This window comes from Lonchura striata, chromosome 1 (assembly GCF_046129695.1).
Source record: "Lonchura striata isolate bLonStr1 chromosome 1, bLonStr1.mat, whole genome shotgun sequence".
In the NCBI taxonomy this organism is placed as follows: Eukaryota; Metazoa; Chordata; class Aves; order Passeriformes; family Estrildidae; genus Lonchura; species Lonchura striata.
The window spans coordinates 85,377,624-85,400,146 of NC_134603.1; the positions used below are offsets into that span (position 1 = coordinate 85,377,624).

Below are 22,523 nucleotides of genomic sequence, written 5' to 3' on the forward strand. Positions count from 1 at the left end.
ATACCCCATGTTTAGTATGAACAAAACTTGAGGCATGTTCTGGTATGAACATACCTGTAACTGTTAGAGAACGCATAAAAAAAATAAATTGCCAAGAAATTGAGAACTTATAATTTCAACAAAAACAGTTACAAAAAAAAAGGTGGAAAATAAAAGTGCAATCTTGAGATGTTCCGGTTGCTTTTAAAAAATAGATTTTTAAAGAACATTAACTATAAAATCACTTTTGACAAAATTGCCTGTCAGATCTTTCAGTATTTGCTCAGTTAAAAACGCCCTACAGATTTCAGCGGGGAGTTTTGTCTGATAAAGGTGATAAACCTGTGACCTAAATATTGTTTCCTAGCCTTTGAGACCCTCTCAAACTTACTATTTTCCTGTACCTTCCAAAACTGTACCTTTCAAAAAATTTAAAGATGACAGTATATCCACTACATACTTATACATTCATGTATCCAGTGATATATGCCACTAAGTAACAGACATGCATTTTCTATTAAGAAATGATATTGCTGATATTAAGAAATTATTTTGCTGAATGCAAAATTTTCTAATTTCAAAATTCAACTGCATTTACAAGTTAAAATAAACACATCTTTAAATACTACTGTTTTTTCCCCATCTTTTTTTATTTTTCTTTTGAGAGGGGTAATAAAATGCAATTCAAAACAGTCAAGAATTATTTAAGACTTCAGCATGAAGTGCTGAAACTGTTACACTGTTTGGGTTAAGATCGATAATATATAGCTGTTGTTAGACAATACTAGACTAATCCTAATGGTAAATGCTTCTGTAACAACCATCACTTTGTGTTACAAAAATATCACAGAAGATAACATGATTCACCACAGAAAAAAGCATGCATACTGGCAGCAGGTATCCTAAAGCATATATTGAAAATCCCAAAGCCTCCCAAAGTGAATTAAGTGAAAAAGCAGGTTTACAAACCACATTTTTGGTGTGTGCTCCAGCTCTCACAAAGTGAAAGCATGCAGAGTACAGAGCAGCAAAGCATCCAACACCCAACACACTTGCCTCTCTCCAGAGTCTTTCTGAACTAAGACAACTCAAACAAATCCTTATTTACATTACAGATTTGCATTTTAAAAGTCAGGGAGACAGATTCTCTGGTCCTTGCTCAGAATCTATGAAGTGTCCTGGTTAGTAGTATCAACCATGCACAGAGAGATGTCGTTTCTCCAGAGGCTTTCACCAGGAACATTTTCCAGTGCTTATTTCTAAACATTGGCAGTTGTGTGTTGTTGCCATGATTATGATTATGATTGTTATTACAGCTACTACTTTCCAATATTGCTATTAAGTGATTGCAAAGGAGGATTGATCCTTAAAGAAGCTGCTAACTGTAGCTCCCCATCCAGCTTTTATCTATATATCGGTATTCTTTTGTTTAAGGAGAACTTTCTCTAAACAGACCTCACATGAAAGGTTTCAGTAATTAGTGATGGGTTCAGAGAATATAGCCATTCAAATATGGCTGTCCTCTGATCTAGAATGAGCTGATCAAATACCAGAAAGCTAATTGTTTCAGACACTGTATAGTAACCACTTATTTTATGCGTTGGAAGACAGTCTCAAGATCTCCATGTGTCAAAGTTAGTATGTATAACACAAGCTTTCCAAAGCAACCTCACTGCCAGGACGTATTTATGTGGTCCTGTACAGCATTTCAAATTAAAAAGCAGGCTAGTGTACTTGTTCTCAAACTCAAAGAGACAGTAGTTTGCATTTAAAATATAATTTGTGAAAAAGTACATGAGAAATACAGCAGTATAGCTATTTCTTGGATATTCAGTGCTCAGCTCTGCTCTCAATGAAACAAATGGTTAGTTTTGTGCTGTCTCAGGGGACCAGGCTCCCGCCTGTACTAAGTGGGGACCTACAGCTCTATTTTGCATTTCTCCTTTCCTAAACTCCCCTACCTTATAAATAGTGAGAATACTTTTCCAATGACCTATCCAAGTTCATTCACCTCATCACCCATCTGCCTTGCAATAGTTATGGATTCCTTCAGAAAAATATTTCAAATAATACCAAAGAGCTGCTAGGAGTTTTCTTCCTTCCAGTTCAACCTCAAACTGGACATACTACGAATCTCATCACAGCGCTCTCCATTTAGGATAAATTATTCTGGCTTAAAAACAAACAAACAAACAAACACATTTCTCTCAAAGCTTCACTTCCTTGGACAAGCAGGCGAGCAGCATGAAAGTAAATGCTGCTTTGCCACAGGTGAAGGCACTTTGCTGTACAGTATGCTGAGGATACAAAGATGCTTCACACAATGACAGCCTGTAGTCTCAATCCAGCAAGTCCTACTCAAAGGAGTAGCCTTTACTCACACCTGAAACAGTGCTGAATTTTATAGGATTGAAAGATGCAAACAAGCACTTCCGAGGGTGAAACAAGAAAGACTAAAAATAACAGCTGATAAATATTTTGCAATATATACCTGTACTGGACAAATGGACATTGCCTCCATATTTCACAAATGCCATTTCTAACATCCCTTTCAGTAGTGCTTACTGATATGAAAGCACTAAGGCACTGTATTTGTTGTTGCTTTTGAAGTGTAAGTCCTCACTGAATTCAACAGGGAGTGAAGCTTAAAAGCATTCTACATGAAAGGCTGTTTTTGATTCCTTGTTAAAACTCATTCACTTTATGAATGACAGAAATCTATACCAAAATTTAATCACTAATTCAGAATATGAAAAATGTTAAATGCTAAAATATTAAGATACAAATTAATTTTGTTTATTTTTAATCGCTGGATATATCTATTGCAGGAAAACATAGAATTTTTCCACATTTATTTATGCTTTACACTTGTTTTCATTCCCCCATGTATTACAAAGTGATTGAATTTGTTAGGTAGTAAAGAACCTAATCTCTTTTCTTTAAATTTTTCTGAAGAAGAAAAATAATTTTGTTTATTACAGTGAAGATGTGATACAGTAAAGATTTTCAACGACTTTGGTGGAATTAAATGAGCACTTGCTTAATATTACAGACATGAGTTGAATTTTGCAGTTCTTAGTTTCACAAAAGGTGTTGAATGGGAGTTTTGTCAAGCAGTCAGGATCTCAGCCACTAATAACCTCTCCATTATTTTCTTTTTCTCATTAGTGGTCTAACAGCTAACAGACTAATCTGAAGCTGCTACGGGATGCAAAATGAATTACAGCACATCAAGCTCCCCCTGTGAAAACAGGTGAAAAATTTCAGGCAGCATCCCTCAGATGGTACCCAAGGCAAGCTCCTGAACAGGTACCAGCTCACGGATCCGCCGTGGCTCCAGCAGAACTAGCACTTTGCACCACCAAGGTCTGGCCCTAAAATTAGCCCACAGAAATTCAAAGAAAGGCATTTTGAGAAAGGCACTTTGGGGTGGTGATACCTGAAGCTGTTCAGGTGGTCTGGTGACTCAGTGTGGGGTGTACAAGGGGTTGATGCCAGGAGGCTTTGCTCTGTGCCCTTAACTAAGTGTACTCGCCAAACACTTTTCGGGCAGGAGCAAGGAGGATGGTGTTGGCCTGCTTCCTCAGTGCCCAAGGAGAAGGAAGATGGCTCAAATGGTGCTGTGGGTCTTTTAGTCACCTTTGGAAAATGTGCAGAGTTGAGAAAAAAGTAGTTACTTCTGATTACACACACAGAGGATTTGTATACCTGGCTTCAGTAGTTCTAAATTTTTATTGCTGGCATAGATCTTTCTCCTCTGTGCGAGAGGAGAGCTTCTTACATGATGTGAAGGGAAAATATAACAAATGGGTGCTTCAAAATTGTTGCTATCTGCTTTTGTGAAACAGACTGAAATTAAGCATCACATGCTAGTCAGGTTAAGTCTTAAAATGTATGCTGCTTGCTAAATACTGCCTTACTTAGGACTAACAGCTTCCAGTCTGGAGAAAGCCCCAACCAAATACTGTGTTTAATTTTTCCTCCAGAATCTTTTAATTTTGTCCCATCTTAAATCAGTTCTAGTTCCACACAAGTAAATTAACTGAACAGAGCCTTTTCAATTATATTAAATAAGGACTATAACAACAAAATTATCGCTGGTTATTCAGTATTTTGTTTTTCTGTTACTCTATGTCATGGAATCCTCAAATTATGTGTGATTTACTTGGGTAAAATCAAGTAAGAGAATCAACATTTCCTTAGGCTTGTACATATTTTAAATTGCTGATACCTTCCTGAAGCATTCAAACAAAACAGACTTATAAAGGAATCCAGCAAATGTGGGAGTAAAATATTTTCTGAAGCTTCTTTTTAGACTATAAACAATGAATTGCTATTTTTTTCTACATTCAGAACTCTATAATAGAGAGTTAATTAATATGTTGTAAATGTAGTAATTTCTTTCAGGAAGATAAAATACACTGAGAAGCAGTGTAGAAACTGTGGAGAAGTTTCAGAAAAAATGCATATGTTAGCATCAGCTGAAAGTAAAATGTCTGCTAACTATAAAGACAGATGTAGAAAAAGCTCTCACATGCAAATCCAGTAATCATTTCCAAGTGCAACTCACAGCATTTTGTATATTTAAACAAGCATTATTATAAACAAAATTCTGAGCCTAGTGCACAGGTACAGGACAATTATTTACTATTCCTATCATCAGAATACTTATTTTTCCCCAAGTACAGATTAAATAAAGTAACAACATATACTAAAAAAAAAACCAAACAAACAAAAAACCCCACAAAAACCCATACATTTGTTTAAAAAATATATTAATTTGGAAACAGTAGCCTTGTGGCAACATACTGATCCTGGAGAAGAACAGTACTACGTTTTCCTTAGCTCTGTCATCTCTTACAGTTGACGGAGCTGTTAAAGAAAGTTTTCTTAAATTGTTAGAACACGTTTATTTTTTTGCAAATTAATTCTTTTTAACTCTTTATGATAGCTTTGAATCCCATAAAGAAAGATGAATTATCACATACTGAGCCCAAGCTGTGAAACAGGAGGAGACAAATAGAGACCCCTACTGTGTTTAACAATGTAGAAGAAATTCCAGACTAAAAAGAAAAAATTTCTGTCCTTTTTCTCAGCCCACAAAAGCTGTTAGTATGGATTTGAACAGTGGAGGGCACTCTTGCTATGCAAAACCCGGTGCTGACCTGGCACACTCGGTTTGATCTATTCAGTAGCCTGAACCTCAGAATTTGTTGAGTAACAGCCACCTGTGGCACAGGCACTGACTGTACTCTGGTTAAAACATTTGCAGTTTCTAATCTGTGCAGCGAAGCACTTCACTATATCAAACACTGGCGCCTTTCTCTGTGGACGCAGATGTGGAACAGATGCAAGCTTCATAAATTGTTTGCAATATCTGTGCAAGATTCATATTAAATAAGACCTGTGCTATGTTTTTCAAAGTCATATAAACAGCTACTCGGTTGGCTGTTATGGCACAGGTACAATAATTTCAGGTTGGCCAGAATTCGTGTACAAATAACGTGGGTGTCTGTAGGAACTAAGTTTATTTGGAATGCATCAAGTTTTATTAGTAATCCTAAAAAAAACACCAATAAAATTGAGGTAAATGCTTCTAACACAGCTGATAAGAAAAAAAATTGAAAACCAAACCAAATAAACTAGATGAGAGAGGGAGATCCTGCATCTGATTCATAGGGATTCTGCATCACTTTCCTTGGAAAGTGCATAATTAACTACATCTTAAACTACACAACTCTTAGCACCCTGCATGAATTAATGAATTAGTCAATAATTTTTTGAAAAAGCACGGAAAGGAGGACAAATTTGGTTTTGGAGGCTTGCAAGACAAAGAGCCGATGTGAGGACCGAATCCTGCATCTCCTAAGTATCTCAAAACTGAACTTATGAGTTCTGGGCTCCTTTGAGTAAAATTATTCACAACCAGGAGTACTTGAAAGAGCAAACCTGGTGCAGTTCAGTGCCAGTTGTGCAGCTTAGTCATTTTGGTCTTTCACCATTCCATGCACTGCAGTGTTGCCCAGGATAGCAAAGCCATAACAATCTAGACAAATCCTTTAGCTTTCATAATTTCCAGCTTCAAGGATAGTAGTGCATCAACAAATTCATAAATGAAAGCTATCAAATGGCACCAGGAGAAGGGGTCTCCTGAAATGTTAAATGATGACTTGACTTTAATTTTCTGGAACAAAAATACGGCAGCACCTGCAGGGTTAATTAAGCAGCTCAAGATGATGGGCTTCACAAAAGAAAACCTTTTTCCTACTTTAAGGACTGTAAACATTTGTGCTGAACTAGATGGGCATTTGATAAGCCGTACAGCATGTAGCAAACTCCGAGGGATCTCTAGTTAACACTCAAATTCAGTGTTAACACTTAACAGAACAGTGGTAAACCATGCTGCCAAGGTCAACTGCACAGATGTACTAATTGTATTATGAGCTTGACATCTAGTGGCCACCCCTGGCAGGGCAAAGCAGGCAAAGGTTAAATCAGCAAGCCTTGTCAAAGCACTTCTAACTACCCACCCTCAGGGAGAGGAGACCTGGGGAAGCTTTCTGGCGCTCCGCGATCCCACCTTCGGGCCGGCATTCCCCGGCGGAGCTGCCGCGGCCGCCCGCGGTGGGACCCAGCGCGCAGCGCCCGGCGCGGCCCCGCGGCGGCCGCAGGGGCTCGGCAGCCTGCCCGAGCCGAGCCCGTGCCTCCCTCCCTGCCTCCCAGGTTTGGGAATATCTTCCGTGATTCTTTTGCAACCAGTGATAGATTTCAGGTTTTTGGGAGGAGGGAGTGGTGAAGCTGGCGGTGCGGGGGAGGAACACACCACATGCGCCAGTATTGGAAAGTGGCAATAAGGATTTCAGAAGGGCTTTTTGTAAAGATTTAGCTTACACTATAATAATAAATATTGTTCAAGTGTGTTCACTTTTTTTGCACCCTAAATATAGCAAGGAAATTATAAAGTCCCCTCTCTCAAATCTTTATCTTTTCACTTTTTTGCTCAAAAGAAACAGATTTTTCAAACGTGTTGTGTTATGGTTTTCTATCACCATTACAAACATCTCTCTTTCTGGCTTTCACGGTTTTGAAGGATATTTCCTTGATAAGAAGAAGCATTCTCTAGTTCTAACAGCACTAGAACTGAACCAGCTCCTAAAAGTACATCTTGGCCTAAATTCTCTTTTTTGAATTAATGGAGAACCTTCCCTACATTTAGTGGGAAATTTTAAGAGTGCAAAGGAAACGGAATTGACATTGATATATAAAATTCAATATGAATGTACTGCTAAAACTAGATTTACTAGTGCTTCCACTGGAAAAAAATATAGACAATTACTCTCATTTTACAAACGCAATATAATAAAATAAATTATTTTTATATGCTTTATTGCAGAAATTGTATCAGTACTTAACTATTTTAATGTCATACCTGACCTAGTTTATTATCAGCAAAAGTGATTGACTCCTACCCTGGCTGCTGGATAGTCAACAGATATGCTTGTCTATGTTGGGCAGACAACAAATCAAATGAAGGAGAGATATCAGGAAAATCTTCCCATAACTCAGTATATTTTTCAGATGGCACTAATACTCTTTATTAATTAGTTTATTTTTACATTTTTTCTAATGCCATGTATTTTTTAAATTGTAGCTTTTCCTCTATTTTAGGCAAGGAAAAGTAATTTTCAACAGCTAAATGTATGCATATTAATAGCTTAATTACACAGAATTTAAACAAACACCTTTCAAAATTTCCTCCCTCTCACTCTGAAAAAAATGCCTTAGTGTCTGCTCTAGGAGATGGTAAGACTTCAAGACCAGCATCACCAGATAAAATCTGACCGAGTTTTGTCTATTTCCATTGTTATACATACATCAGCAAATTGGCCACTTGCTGTAGTTTCCTTATTATTCCAAATATCTTTTTATGGCAAACACAATTCATTGCAGAGTATTTTTAAAATTACACAAACACAGATATTGCATAGTTTGAATGTGAAGTCTCTACTGTAATGGCAAAAGTATTTATATAAAGTTTCAATTACCATTTCTAAACAAAGGGACAATTTATAGCCATACTAATTTGGCCTTTATTTTTCAAAACAAAAAGCCTTCTCTTACACTTGCCTCAGAACAAACATTTGTAAAAATCACATAAAATTTGTGTGTGCTGACAGCTGCTAGTGACTTCTCAAGTCTGAAATGCAACAGTGTCTAAGCAATAGAGAATAACCTCAATTTCATATGAAGGAATGTCCCCTCAAAATTTGTTTTAACCCTCCCTATATGCAGATGGAGTGACCACACTTGCATGAGGCTGGCTGCTACATACTGAACTGTGTCTTTGCTGTAGCTGAGCCTGTGTGTCTGTGTACATACTCCAGAAGAATACTAAGTGCTATCACCAAACTGCCTAAACTGCACAGTCCATTCCCACTTTACCAAGATGAAACAGATCAATTAGTTTAGACTATATTGTATGTATTGAAGAGTGGGAGAAAAAAGAGGTCCAATATTTTGAAAAATTACTGAAAAAGGCACATTAGATAACTCTTTTTACACAGTTCACTACAAAGTATACATTCCACCTCAGACTAAACGATAATACATCTTCACCAGAAACTTCACATTAAGAAGTCCAAAGCACCATTTGTCAACACTCTTACCAGAAACTCACTTGCACACTCTAAAAATCACTTTTCAGCACAAAAAAAAACCCCAAACCAAACACCAAAAAACCCCCCAAAAAAAAAAAACCACCAAAAAAAACCCACAAAAAAAGCCCCACAAACAAACAAAATACTTTCTATGATCCCTACATTAAAAATACAAATGCTATGTCTATGGTTTAATTTTAAAATTAAATAGAGTTGAAGAATGTTTATTGTTTCGACAATTATGATTAATTTGTAATCTGTTGAATTAGGCAAGTGTATTAGAAATGTAATTCCAGCTATTACAATGTGTTACATTTACTGAGAAACTGAGATTATTGTATTCTACAGGCAGTCATCTGAGTCCTGCTGCTGCTGTTTTTAAATGATTTCCAGCAGATTTTCTCATTTAGCAAACTCAAATTGTGGGGTTTTAATACATATTTTTGTTCACTCTTCAACACTGCAATTATTCAAGAAATATATTATCATCAGCTACTTGTTAAAATTTTTTTTCAAAATTATTTTAAAATATATTTTTAGCATTTCAATTTTGATTAACAATTTCAAATTATTTCGAGTGTATATCTGTACTTGATGACATACTAATTATCTTCAGATTGCCAACAGTTTCTCACCACCATGATAATGTCCTGTTTGAGTGAAGTTTGAATGCTGTAGCCCAAGCTGGCTATAAAATTATTTGTTTAGATTCTAAAACTTTTGTGATAACATTAGCATGAAAGTTCTACTGTGACCAGTCAACTTAAAACCCGGCCTAATGTTTGTCCTCCATCCTGCACCCCAAACTTCCATGTTTCTCTCTGTTGCTATGAATGTCCCTTCACTGTGGGGATTATATTTATGGGACATTAATTTGTAAATGCTTCATTTTATAAAATCTATTTAGAGGTGGTATGAAACATGATTTCATTAAATTAATACTAAGCTTCATTTGCTTAGTCTTGCATTTACTCCTTTGGAGACAAGGAGCAAAATGAACTGAAAGGCTACACATATGAAATAATACTGCTTAAACAGTTTACTTTCTTAAAATGACAAATATTCTTGTGCTGTGTGAACTATTTTTGGCCTGTTGCAAAATATACTCAGGAACTGTAGCAATATCTTGATCACAGCTGTGAACAGAAACGAAGAGCACTGACTTGACAAGAAGTGTTTTAATTCATGAGATTTGGAACTCTCATTATATCTGGCCTATAAAATTGCTTTCAAGTATGGTAATCGTTAGGCTTCCTAATGTAATGTGTAAATGATTTACATTACACTAATGTGCACTAGATAGCCCTCTGCTCCTGTAGCCTGTTTCCACCTTGTTCACATTTCTCAAATGAAAGTGCAAACCCAACTTTAGCTTGTTAATTCTTAGCCATCAAGGGTTTCACTCTATTAATTAAAATATGTTTTAATAGAAGGAAACATAGTACATTTTGATAACAGCCTTCTAAGGCTGAAAAGTATTTTTACATTGTTGCATTTTAGGGCTGCTGTGAAAGCCGATTTTGTGCTATTCAGGAACCACAATAATAACGCTTTAAAATTCCTCACTGGGATGCAATGTAGTCCTTTTGATGGAAAGACTGTCTTTCTCATTCGGCAGAAATAAATCCATTCATTTGATCATGTAGTCATTGAGGGCAATACAAAACAAACCAAGTGTGAGAAATTCTATGTGATGAAGTAAACAAAACAAAACCCCCCCAAAAAGGGGGGAAAAAAAAACCATTTCCATGACAAAAAGATTCTTTGTCCTTAATCTACCCACCATATGCAAGCGTTTCTTTTTAGCATATCTCTTGTTCTAATCTCGGGTGACATGGCTACATAGATAAGATTCACAAAACAAAACAAAAACCTAGTTTAACAATTTTTTTCAATTTATTAACTCACCAGGAGTGTCATAATGAAGTAGTGGGGTTTTATTTTCCTTTATTGAAATGGATTCAGAGCATATAAAAGTTTATAATGCTAATGATAAATTCTTAGACCTAGAGCCCAACCCAGCAGAGATGGGCTCAACAAATCTTGCTTTCATAATAAAATACTAATTCTCATCTGCTTGTCTATATTAATTTCTTTTACACGACCACAGCTTCTGAAGGGAAAAAAAAAATTGAAAATGCACTGCTTTTCTCCTCCACTGTGACAGAAGGAAGCATTTCTCTGTGTGCCTGTTATTGTCAACACCCAAGTGGATTTTCCTGGAGCAGTGGCAGGAACCCCCTTAGCAACTTTGGACAGTGTGGGACTTGCTCCTTGCCTCCCCAAACACCCTGAGAAGGAGTGGGAGGCTTAACAATTTGCCAGTCTGACAGATGTTTTAACCTTATGAAGTGGATTCATGCTGCCTTAAGCTTCAGGGCTGTAAAGTTCAGATACAATAGTAAAAATCCTCCTCAAGCTTCAACGTTGCTGCCTTTCTCTCCCCACAGATGCAACTTAAGAGTAATTATAGTTTTAAAGCAGGAGAAGGACTTTTTTGTTTTCCTTTTCAAAGGGGAAGAGAGAGGAGATAAAGGGGCCTACACAGAAAGCAGAAAACATTTGGGATCCCACTTGGTTATACAAGAAACTAAGAAATCAGCGGGCTCTATGCAAAGAGGAAAAGAAAAAACTTTCAAGTGGAAGCTCTCATCTTAGTCCAGGACAAGAGAGCATGGGCTGTGGTGTGCCTTTGCATGCTGCAGTGCCAGGGACTACTGAGGAAATTAAAAAATAAAAAAATAAAAATAAAAAAATAAAAAAAAAAAGGAAAAAGGAAGAAGAAAACCGTGCAGCCCTATTCCTGAAAACAAAATTACAGCAAAGTGGAAATAAAGCAGGATTACAGTCCTATAGTCCAAATCTCTCCAGCTTTGGACACTTGTTCACTAGCAGCCTGGCAGACCAGATGCATAGAAGCAAGTGTGCGTGTGCCTGCGTGTGGGGAGGAAGCGAGGAATGGCGGATGGGCGAGAAAATAACCCTCTCCCACTGCTTACAGCCGGCGCGACAGGGGCTGGTGGCGGTGGTGGCACTCCGTGTCACCTACCACTGATAATAATTACAGTCGCAGCAGAGTCGGGAGGGGAAGGGCGGAAGGCAACGCAGGGGGGAAGGCTAAAAGCTGCTGTTGAATCCTCTCGAAAATAATGAAACCAACTCCTGTGGCCCCGCGCACCCGAGCGGCCCCGGCCGCTCCTACCAGGGTCCCCCCCGGTCCCTCAGGGCGAACGGGGGGAGCGGCCGGGCAGCCCTCGCAGCCTGGACGGGCGACCCGGGGCCACGGGGGCATCCCCAGGCAGCGGCCGCCGTGGGGCTGCCCCGGGGCCCGGCAGCCACGGCCCGCGGGACTTCCCTCGGCCCCGGGCAGGGCATCCCGGCCCCGGCCGGCCCAACTTTCCTGCCGCCAGCGGGGCGAGCGGAACATGGCTTCTGTCCGCCCCGAGCCTCCGCCAGGAGGGAGCAGGAGCGGGAGAAAAGAGGATACCCAATAACACAGAGAGAAGGAGCGCAGCGGAGAGGAGGAGGAGGGGAGGCAGGCGCTGCTCCGGGGCGCCCGTTCCTGCAGCTGCTCCAGCCCGGGTGAGTGGGGAGGGAGGGCCGAGCCCCGCCGCCGAGCCCAGCCACGATCAAAGCGCTGGGAAGGCCGGGAGGTTGCTGCTGGGAGGGCTGGTTAAGGCAGAGGGTGGGCTGCAGAAACTTGGCTAAACTGCGAACTTCTTAGTTCCGCTGCCTCTTCCCCCGGCTGCTCTAATTCCCATCCTCCCGCTGCAGAGTAATTGCGCTCCTATGTTCACCATCACCATAAATTCACCTATCTCCATCCGAAACACACTCACAAAAAGAGAGAGAGAGAGAAGCAGAAAGAGGCGACGGGAGCCCTTACCGTGCTCAGAAACTACCTCTGCTTGCAGCTCTTCGTCCGATTTGAGATGCTGGGGTTTCGCTTGCTTTCGACGAGACATGCTGCTAACTGAGCCGTCTTGACTCTGATTTTTGCAGAGGCATCAGCGACGTGGAGGTGGCAAGGAGGGGGGAAGGAACTGGGAACGAAGGAAGGGGGCTTGGGGACTGCAAACAACTGTTCACAAATAAAAGTCGAGTTGCAAAACAAACCAAACAAACAACAGAAAAGGCAACCAACACCCCGGGAAAAAAAAAAAAAAAAAAAAAGGCAAGGCTAACCAGCCAGCCAAACTGGGAGTGAGTGAGTGAGTGCGCGGGTGAGCGGGTGAGCGAGCGGGGGATGAACGGAGCGGGGTGTGCGCGGGGCGGCGGGGTGTGCGCGGGGCGGCGGGCTGGGGCGGCTGCGCGCAGCGCGCATGGGGCTCAGTAATTATGATTGTGAATAATGCATGGCGATTAATGGTGCTGGGGGCGAGCGCGGATTGGCGCGGCTCCAGCGGACTCAGGCTGCATATGTAAATGAAGGACGGGGCTCCGCAATTAGCCGCTTCGCTCCGCCAAATGATGCGTCTCCCCGGCACCGGCAGCGCCGCCTGCGAGAGGCACCGACCGCGTCGGTGGCCGCGGCAGCGGCAGCAGAGGCGGCAGCAGAGAAGCACACACGCACCACGCAGGAGGGAATCTGTTTTGCACACACTTTACACAACATATGTGCAAGGTTCACTTGTTGGGAAAGGTCACGATCTTCGCTTTTCTGTCTGTCGTGCTTTCTTTCCCCCCGTCTCTCAGTTTCTTTTGCTCTGCTTTCTGCTCTCTGCTTTTTTACCCCCCCTTTTCTTTCTTCACATCACTCTGCGTCCTCTGCTCTCGGTCTCGCTTTCCCCAGAAGTTGAGCTGCAAAGCATCTGATTTCTGTGTGTGAGTAATTTCTTCCCAGGAAGAAAAGAAACTTTTGTGCATGCCTTTTCCTTTTCGCTGTGCTTTCTTTTTCGGCGTTGTGATGCTCTTTCGCCTTGATCTTCACATGCTTCTCTTCAGTTCTTCCTCCATCCTGTCTCCTTTCCCGTCGCTCTTTCTGTGTCCCCTTCACGGCTGACTTTTGTTCTCTCCGCTCTCGAAAGCGCACGCACGCACACGCAGAAGACCTTGGGCAGTTTTGTCTTTCACCTCTCCTTCCTTCTTCTTTGTCTTGCAGCTTCTTTCTCCAAGCAGAGACTCCCCGTTGGTGGTGGTGGTCACTTCCTGTTGTCCATTGGTAGGAAGTTTTTTTCTTTCTCCCTCTCTCTCTCAGGTTGTAATGACTTTTTGTGACACTCCTCACCCTTCCGCCCACCCACCCCCTCGGCTCAGCCGTGTGTCCTATTAGCTAATGACAGCGGGCTCGCGTGTGCGCCGATGAGCAAGCCCTTGGTCTCCAGCAAATAGTATGGATCGTCTCCCAGTTTTGGGGGGTGGGGGTGGCTGTTGTTGTCGCCGGGTGATCCCCCCTCCCCTGCCTTGCCTCGTTCTCAGCGGCGCCGCCAGCTGCTCCCTGCGCGGAGGCTCCACCGGTCGCTTGCCTCCGCTCCGTGCCAAGGAGCGCTCAGCGCACCGCGGACGTTCTTGATTTCGGGCAGATAAACTTTCAAGTTTGGGAGCGGAGAGGGTCACACGGCAGCTCCTCCTACTCTCCTCCTCCTCCTCCGCCTCCCGTGCTGCGCTGCCGGGGCTGCCGCCGGGGCTGCCCCCAGCCCCGCAGCAGGATCCGCTCCCCGCCGCCGCCGAGCCTCCCTCTCCGTACGCACTTTCCCAACAGCGGCTTTTCTCCCAGGCCCCCCCTTTTTTGTAAAAGTGAGGGGGGGTGGATGGGGAGAGACTTCCCTCTCCCCCCACCCCCCGCTTTCCACTCTTATCGCATTTCAAGTTGCCGGGGAGCCGGGCCGAGCCTCCTCCGCCCCGTCCCGCCGACTCGCGTCCCTCCCGCCCCGTCCGTCCCCCAGGGAGGCGGGCGGCCCCTCCACCGCGCAGCAGCTCCGTCTCCCCGGCCGCTGCCACAAGTTGCCGCTTCCCGTGGCCGTCCCTGCCCGCCTCCCCCTGGGCCGGGGCGGGCGCGGAGTGCAGCCAGCCCGCTCCCATGGCAGCCAGCCGCCGCTAGGATGTACCCCACCGTCGCCGATTGCCGAGGCGCCGCACCGCGCAGGGGCCCGCAGCGTGCGCACTGTCCTGTCGGGCAGCTCCGCGCCGCGCTGTGCATGTGTGCTTTCGGGGCGGGGAGGAGTCTTTCAGCGGCTCCTGCGGTCCCCTCCACCGTTTTGTTGTCCTTTTTTTCTTTCTTTTTTATTTTATTTTTCTTTTTTTTTTTCTTTTTCTTTTTTCTTTTTTCTTCTAATATTCGCAGTCCGGCCCCGCCGACCCCCGCCCCGTGCCGCGCTCGGCGGAGTGGCCCGGCGCCGGCCCTCGCAGGGGCGCGGAGGCGCAGCCCACCTTGCCGGCCGCGGGAGGGAGGCGGTCAGCTCCGCGCATGGGGCCGGGGATCAGTGAAAGGGATTTTCTCCTAATATCCCCACCCCAGCCCGTGTAATCCAGCCCTAGTCCTTAAAACACACTAACCCCGGCTTCTTTGGGAGCCTTCTCTGTGTAAACTTTCCCTGCTGATAGCTCCCTTTATCTCGTGAGCTCTGATACCCTGTCTCTGGGCTTTCGGTTTATTCCCCGCTTTTATGTTGGTGGGCAAACCAAATAAAGTTAGAGGGGACAGTTTAGGCCACTCTGGATAGTTTGCGGACACGCACAACATCCGCGACTTCTGTGAGGCAGGTATTCGTTAGAAACGGGCACAACCCCTAAGGGAGAGAACACCGAAACGCCAGATCAATGCTTTTTGGAATACCAAAAAGTACAGACGACTGTACTTTTTTGTCTGTCGTTTGGCGAGATGTGTACACGACACTCCATGCTATGACTGCCTGCTTCACAATTATAAAACTCGTTTACTGACTAGAAATTCTAGTGCATCTCCTTCCCGTGCATCCTTCCTTGCTGAAAGTTTTGTCGTACTAACAGTGTTTAGTTTAAAATACCTGGTGAAGATTGAAATATGATGGAATCTTCTTATATGAAGTGGGAGGGGATGAGTCCACTAATTGAGCATGGGTTTTTTTCTGACAGAAATAGGGATTTATTGCACCCAACTCACACGAATAACACATTGAGCGTCTGTGTGTATGTGCTGCATTACAAGCAGAGTGCAGGTGAAAGCAAGCATCTGCGGGCGTTCAAGTAACCCGCAGCACCGCGGCCGTGAGTAGGGAGCTGGAGTTGGGGCTTCCTCTTCAAAAACAGAGAGGGACATTTTTCCCGATTTTTATAGGTGAGGAGGCTTAGCTAGTGCTCTCTTTGGCTGAGATATTTGCCGGGAATGAGTGAGAACGCACTTTCCCCTCGTCCAGGCATTTTCCCCCGCAATTGCTGTAGTACCTGAAATAAATGTGTCAGTTTTCATCCAGTCATCTGTTGAAAAGATTTGTTGCTGTTGGTGAGGTAACATTCCCCACCCCCCTCACCACCTATCCCTCAAAACTTTGGCGTTTTCTATTGCTCGGTACCTCGTAGTTCCCTCAGCAGCAGACGATTTCTAGAAGAACGTTTAAAAGTGCGATGTGAGGGGAGGAAAAAAAAGGCAGCTCATTGGCAGCGTTATAAACCAAAAACTTTGTCCTTTGTAAAATCAAAATGACTGAAAATTAAAATGATTTTGCGGAATGTGAGAGAATCTTTAAGTGGAAAATTAAATAATCCCGTCTTTAATATTTAATGAACAATGGAGAACACTATAGGCAAGAAAGGCATAATTACCAGATTTGTATCTCTTGACATTAACATATTCTAGGGTTACAAGTGATACATTTTATGGTTTTCTTTTCCCTAATGCCGCTCGCATTCCTACTTTTTCTCTGGGAGAGCGAGCCGGCAGCTCTGCGCGGTGGTTACCGAGTGCCGGAGTGCCCCGGACGCGGAGCGGGGCGGCCGCTGCCCCCCGCCGGAGAAGCGCTGCGGAGCCCCGGCTCCTTCAGGCACCGCCGGGTCGCACCGCCAGCGACGGCGCACATCGCCGGGGGAGTCTTACTACACGACCTGAGTGGAAAACCTGTCAGTGTAGCGGGCTCGGGAGGCGAGTGGAAAGTTACGAAGCGATATGCGTCTCCTCCGGTCCCTTCCTGCTCCCTCGCTCCCCATTACACCGCAAAGTTTTCCACGGACCTTTTAATTAATCTTCTGGAGTCTAGGGCGAAAAAGAAATGTAATGATGCGTTCGCTGAAGCTGGGCTGCGAAAAAGCACGACCACTGCAGTTGGGGGTGGCGCGGGGGGAGGGGATGGGATCTCTTAGCCGCGTAAATCTGTGCGCACCCGCACAGGTAGGGGCGCGCAGGCGAGCAGGGAGCGCGGTTGCGGGGCTGGCAGTCACGCTTCTTCCGGCTCAAACAGCGCCCGCTCGCTTCCCCCTCGCCGTGACTGCTGGGTCCACCGAAATACTTTACTAGTGATAGGAAACAAAAGTGTTTTTTCCTCTCCCTAATTAAATCTAATTTGTTAATCGTCTTCTTCTTTTGCAATGTTGCTTTCATTGTCAGAAGCGACACGTTATTATTCTGCCTGCTTAATAATATCATTTACCAACCAGTTATTTTTTCCATTCATGCGACACCTAGTTATGCGTTTGCTTTAAATTTTATCCTTATTCGGAGTTCATAAAAGCCATCAGAAAGCTTATCTACAAGATTGACTGTACAAAGAGCATATAAGTAGTTCTGTCTACACTTATGCTTTATACAAGGTTGTTCTTAAACCCGTCAAAGTTACCAACGTGTGGATAAGATGGATCTGACGTTTAGTGCAATCCATCTACCGTCTTTTAAAGTTATTATTTTGCTCAGCAACTTTATTCGAAGGGGCCTGTAATTATTTGGGCTTTATTTTCTGTCATCTCCTACTCCTCCTGGCAGGCTGAAGTATCATCTTCCCACCTTCTTTCCGCACCACAACTTCTGTTTGAGGACCCTGGGGTTAAATCCAACAAGATTTTCTTCTGCTTAAAGCTGCAACAACTGACCAGTAATCCGTTCTCACGTGAGCAAAGATATTACCATACTAATATTATTATTGGTAAGAAGACGTAATTGATAACACCACCTGCCACTCTGCAGCAATCATGATGATAAATGTTTCCATCAGAGGGAAATCTGTGCTTGGTCTACCACAGCCTAACCCAAACAGCATGTCAAATGTCAATTATAAAGATGTTTCTTTCCTATTACATTTTTTTTTTTTTTTGTGGAAAGCAACTAGCCCCACCACGAGATTCATAGAACTAGTCTACAGCATATCTATGCCTAAACGTTTTGCCTTAAACATTTAAGTTACTTTTCCTTTTATTTAATACTTGGGTCTTTAATACACCCTTGGGTCTAAATGAACATCGATTCATATACACAAAAGCTTATGTTCACATGTAGCAAACTCTAATTACCATCTACTTCCGTTCCTTAATCTAACACCTGATAATTTAACCAAGAATTTAAAACAATTTGTGGAACATTTATAATACACATCGTTGTGGGGCTACACACATTAAAGCTCATACATATATGTCATTCACATATATAGATGCATAGGTGCTATATATATTAAGCTTCTGTATTTGTACTGCAACACGTCTGTCAGTACATACTCCAGGAGGTGCATGTAGGAATGCAGCGTGCATGTAAAATTAGTGGGCTTAGCCCCTTTGCAAAAATCTGCATGCTTCTGAAAAATACAAGTGAAATGAATATATATATATATATATATATATATACACACACTGCAGGCACACACACAAATAAACGATGTTACATTGTCTACTAATTCTAGGTATATAAATAGTGCCAGCAGGTATAAAAACTTTCATTGCCTTGGTTACAGATATGCTCAGAAGATTATTATTAGTTTGTATTAATAGATGCAGGCCTCAAAAGACGAAATCAGCTATTGATAATTGCAAGAAGTATACAGCAGCTACTGTATCGATCGGCTTGTCCCTTATTCCCCTGGTATAGGAGAGATAAGAAGACACACTCTTTAGTGCAATATAATTTCTTTTGACCTATCTGCTTGCTACAGACTTATGATGAATAGCCAGAGTGGTTAAAGTCCTTTATCACGAAAGTTACCCCTTGATATAATATTGATTCTTTATAACTAGCTCCAAACACAAAAATCAAACTGTCCACTTGACCATCATCATCATCAATATCATCACAAAGGCTCTGGAATAAAGATCAGCACAGGACTGAAAACGCTTTCTATAATCTGCCCACCTAATCTTTATTTGCTGATGATGAAAAGAAAAGGGGAGTGAGTGTCTGTGTGTGCACAAGCCGCGGGGGCGGGTGCGAGCGGAACAGGGAATGTCATCTGAACAAATAATAATAATAAAAAAACTCTCTTAGCTTAAGAAAAAGACCGTTCAGCCGCCTTCAAAAGAAACCAAGTGATGATCACAGAAGTTAATGATCACGCTTCGAAGCGCCGCTCTGCTGAAGGAGGGGATTCAAGTGCAGAGAAGGCCCGGCATGATATTTTACTGGGGTGCCCCCCCTCCACCCCCCGAGCGAAGCGGTCTGCGGTGAATACAGAGAGTTATGTAAGAAGCAATCACGGCAGAAGTAGGATCAGGCAGCATTCTCCTTGGCTAGAGTCAGGACTAACAACTCGTCTTCTCACTTTCTCTTCCTTTGCTGGTCCACGAAGCGATCCATCATTTCTTTTCGAATTACCTTGTGATCCGGTAAAGGGGCAAAAAAGAAAAATATCCCACGGGAGGAAAAAAAAAAAAAGGAGCCTAGCAAACGAGCCGCTGATGTTTGGGTTGATGCTTAACGAACATCTAAAGGGTGGTGTAGACAAGAAAAAAAAAAGCATAATCCACATGTACATTGCCCTAAATTAACGGTACTTTCTTCGCCTTCCCTCTCCATAGTACCAGCATGCTTTTGCTCAGGGTTGCATTAGCACAATCACCAGTAATTACAAGCGTGTGTACACTGGGAGAATGAAGATTGGGAAGGTGGGAGGTAGGACGTGATTCCCCTTTGGAGCAATCAGGACTGGGAAAGGTTTCAATCCATACAAACGGTACGTTGATCATATTTAATGGGCTGGTTAGGCTGGCGCACGAGCCGAGGTGCCATTTCAGCGCAAGTTTGCTCTTTTCAGGGGAGAAGGGGAGGCGGGGGGAGGGAAGGAAGGACAGCGATGGAAGCGGCGACGGCAGCTGAAGTTCCATTCACTCCGTCCGGCGCCCCAGGGGAGCGTAGCTCGGGGAAAAGGCGCTTTCCTTACGATCAACACCCTTTGTGGGGAGCGGGGCGGGGGGGCAGCGCCGGGCACGTCCCAGAAAGAGGCAGCCGCGCTGAGGGACGAGCGGGGCCGGACCTGCCTTGCCGGGGGTAACCAGGCCGAGCCGGGAAGCTGCGCCGGGCAGGGCCCGGCGGGCCGAAGCGGGCCGGGCTGGGCCGTGCCCGACCCGCCGCCGCCGGGGCGCGGGCGCGGCTCGCCCGGCGCAGGCACGGCGCGGCGGAGCGGCCCCAGCCCGACCGCGGGCTCGCCGGGGCTGCCGGCTCGGTGACAGCACCTCTGCCGCCCCGCTGCGCTGCCGCCAACTTCTCCGGAGCGAGCACGTTGCTCCCTGTCTTCCCGTGCCCCCTCCAGCAGCCTCGGCCCCGGCAGCCGCGGTGCCGCCGCTCCCCCACGGGGCTTTCCCCGGGGGAAGGTTCCCACCGGGAGTTCCGACCCACGACTGTGGCCCCGGGAGTGTCGCGGAGGTGAGAGCCCGCGGGTTCAACACTGGGAGTCGCGGCCGGGCTCCTGCCGTTCCCGGCTCCCTCCTGCCCGCGGGTCGGAGGCAGAGCCCCCCCACCCATGAGAGCGGCAGCAATTACAGCCATCGTTCTCCGTAACACTCCAGAGGAGGCTCCGTTTGCCCCACGAGCAATACTTTCTTCCCACTAAGTCCTAAGCACCCCCTCTCTTTGCTCCTCCTCTTCACTGAAAAAAAAAATCTGCGGGGTTATTGAAAAAACCCCAACCAACAACGCAAGGCAGGGAGGGATGGGAGAAATTCCGAGATCTGCTGTGGTCTCAGCTGCTGCTCCTCATTAGGGCATGCAGGCACAGAGCACTCCTGACGAGTTTCCCAGCCCTAGTTGGTATATCAGAATTGTTCACTGACCCTTGCAGTAGATACTCTTGGAGAATAAAATTAGTCAATCAAAATTAAAAAAAAAAGACAGTCTTTTGTCGAGGTTATGACATCTGGCCTGAGATTAATTATAAAAGGGGCACCACAAATACACAGAGGTGGATGGAGGATTTTCTTAAGATTTCAGTGCTTTTTGGGATAGCAAGAGGCAAGGTTTCTTAGAAGATGCAATCTAATCCAAAGTGGTCTCTTCCTAAAACAGGTGATGACAGAAGGACAAAAATAAAGAAGTAGAAATGAGCAAATGCATAGTGGCAGTGACTGGTGGGAGAGGGGCAGAAGGGTGCTTTCAGCCTTACACTACCGATACATAATTGATCAAATGGTGATGGACTCAGGTTTGTTTAGTTTTTGATTTTTTTTTTTTGTTCAACAATGCATATCTTTGCTATGACCGAATGACATGTGTGCTATTGAACTTCACAAAATGCATTCATGCTTCCCTTGGCAGGTCTAAGTGTAAGAGTTGATGACTAACAAAAGTAATATAGATTAGAATCAATTCCCCTTATCTGGTGACAAAAAATAACATCGTGTCAGCACTGTGTACATCTTAGCATCAAATGACACAATATAATTTGATTAGTTGAATAAATAATCAACTATATAGGTCACCTACTTGTAAATTAGATTACCCTGCTTGGGTACAGGCAGCACCAGATCAGGAAACAGCTTCTCTCTGTGTCACTCTAGCTTCCCTTTAGAAAGAATGTCTGATATTTTCAAATGCCCTTGCATTTGAAAATACTTTCATAATTTGCAAAATCCTATATGTTTTCATGTTTTAATGTAACATTTATGCAGTTTGTGCTAGTGATACCACCTTTACTACCAAAGGTTGCTGAGTTGTGTCTGTTTGTCTGAGTATTTGCAAGTTTTAAATGATAGCCCATGTGCTGAGATCTGAAATAAGGATAGCTGAAATACAATCTTTTTGAAAACTAGGCAGCATACATTTCCATAAATGATTTTGGCTAGCCCACTCAGACTGCACACCCATATGAATAACAGGAATGTGAGAAAGAATAGAGTGTTAGATAAGGGAGCATGGAAACATTTAAATTCTCAAGTCCACTCTGAGGAAGATCATCAAATCTCAAGATAAGTATGTTGGCTTTTCAATGTAAACCATTATGTCACCTGCAGAAACAGGAGAAAGCTCTAAGTATGTGTGAAGGCTCTAAAGGGTTGGCATTTCTGCTGGGTTTGAATCTTTTTGTGATACTCTACTGGCCAGAGAGACCTCTGAAAAACTTTCCGTTGTTTTAGTTTTTCCACAACTTCTGAATTTTCACAAATTACATAAGCAACATGCTGGAATATGGTTTCCTTTCAGACCATATATGTTAGTTCATGTAGTGCAGCCTGAGTTAGAATCATTCAGAGATATGTAGAAATCAGGAGGAGGAAAAAAAGTGCAACCTGTAATGAATAGTTGGTAAAGAAGTGCTATTAAGGAGGAAAGGAAGAAAAACAGGAGTTTGATAAAACAGACAGGAGACTGAGCCACTTGTGTAGTAAGAGAATGGTAGTAAGGGTAAAAAGGTGAAACAGAGATGATGGGAAGGGAGATTACGTGGACAGAGATAGAAGAAGCCAGTGTGTGACTGTGGATAAAATGGTTTGGAAATGAGTTCACAGAAATTAGCAAATGAAAAATTACAACCTTTATTTTACATGAAGGGTTATGCAAGGTAGTAT

At 43.6% G+C, this 22,523-nt stretch overlaps 1 protein-coding gene across 3 annotated transcripts in view; it reads right to left on the reverse strand.

Annotated features, from left to right (window-relative positions):
- The window catches only part of SALL3 (spalt like transcription factor 3), a 26,133-nt gene extending 13,246 nt beyond the window's left edge, over positions 1-12,887 (reverse strand). For all 3 annotated transcript variants that reach the window (XM_021553361.3, XM_021553360.3, XM_021553359.3), the window contains exon 1: positions 12,523-12,887. In XM_021553361.3, coding sequence (XP_021409036.2) covers positions 12,523-12,601 — 79 coding nt within the window. In that variant the 5' untranslated portion in view covers positions 12,602-12,887. The remainder of the gene's footprint in view (positions 1-12,522) is intronic.
- Between the last annotated feature and the right edge of the window lie 9,636 nt (positions 12,888-22,523).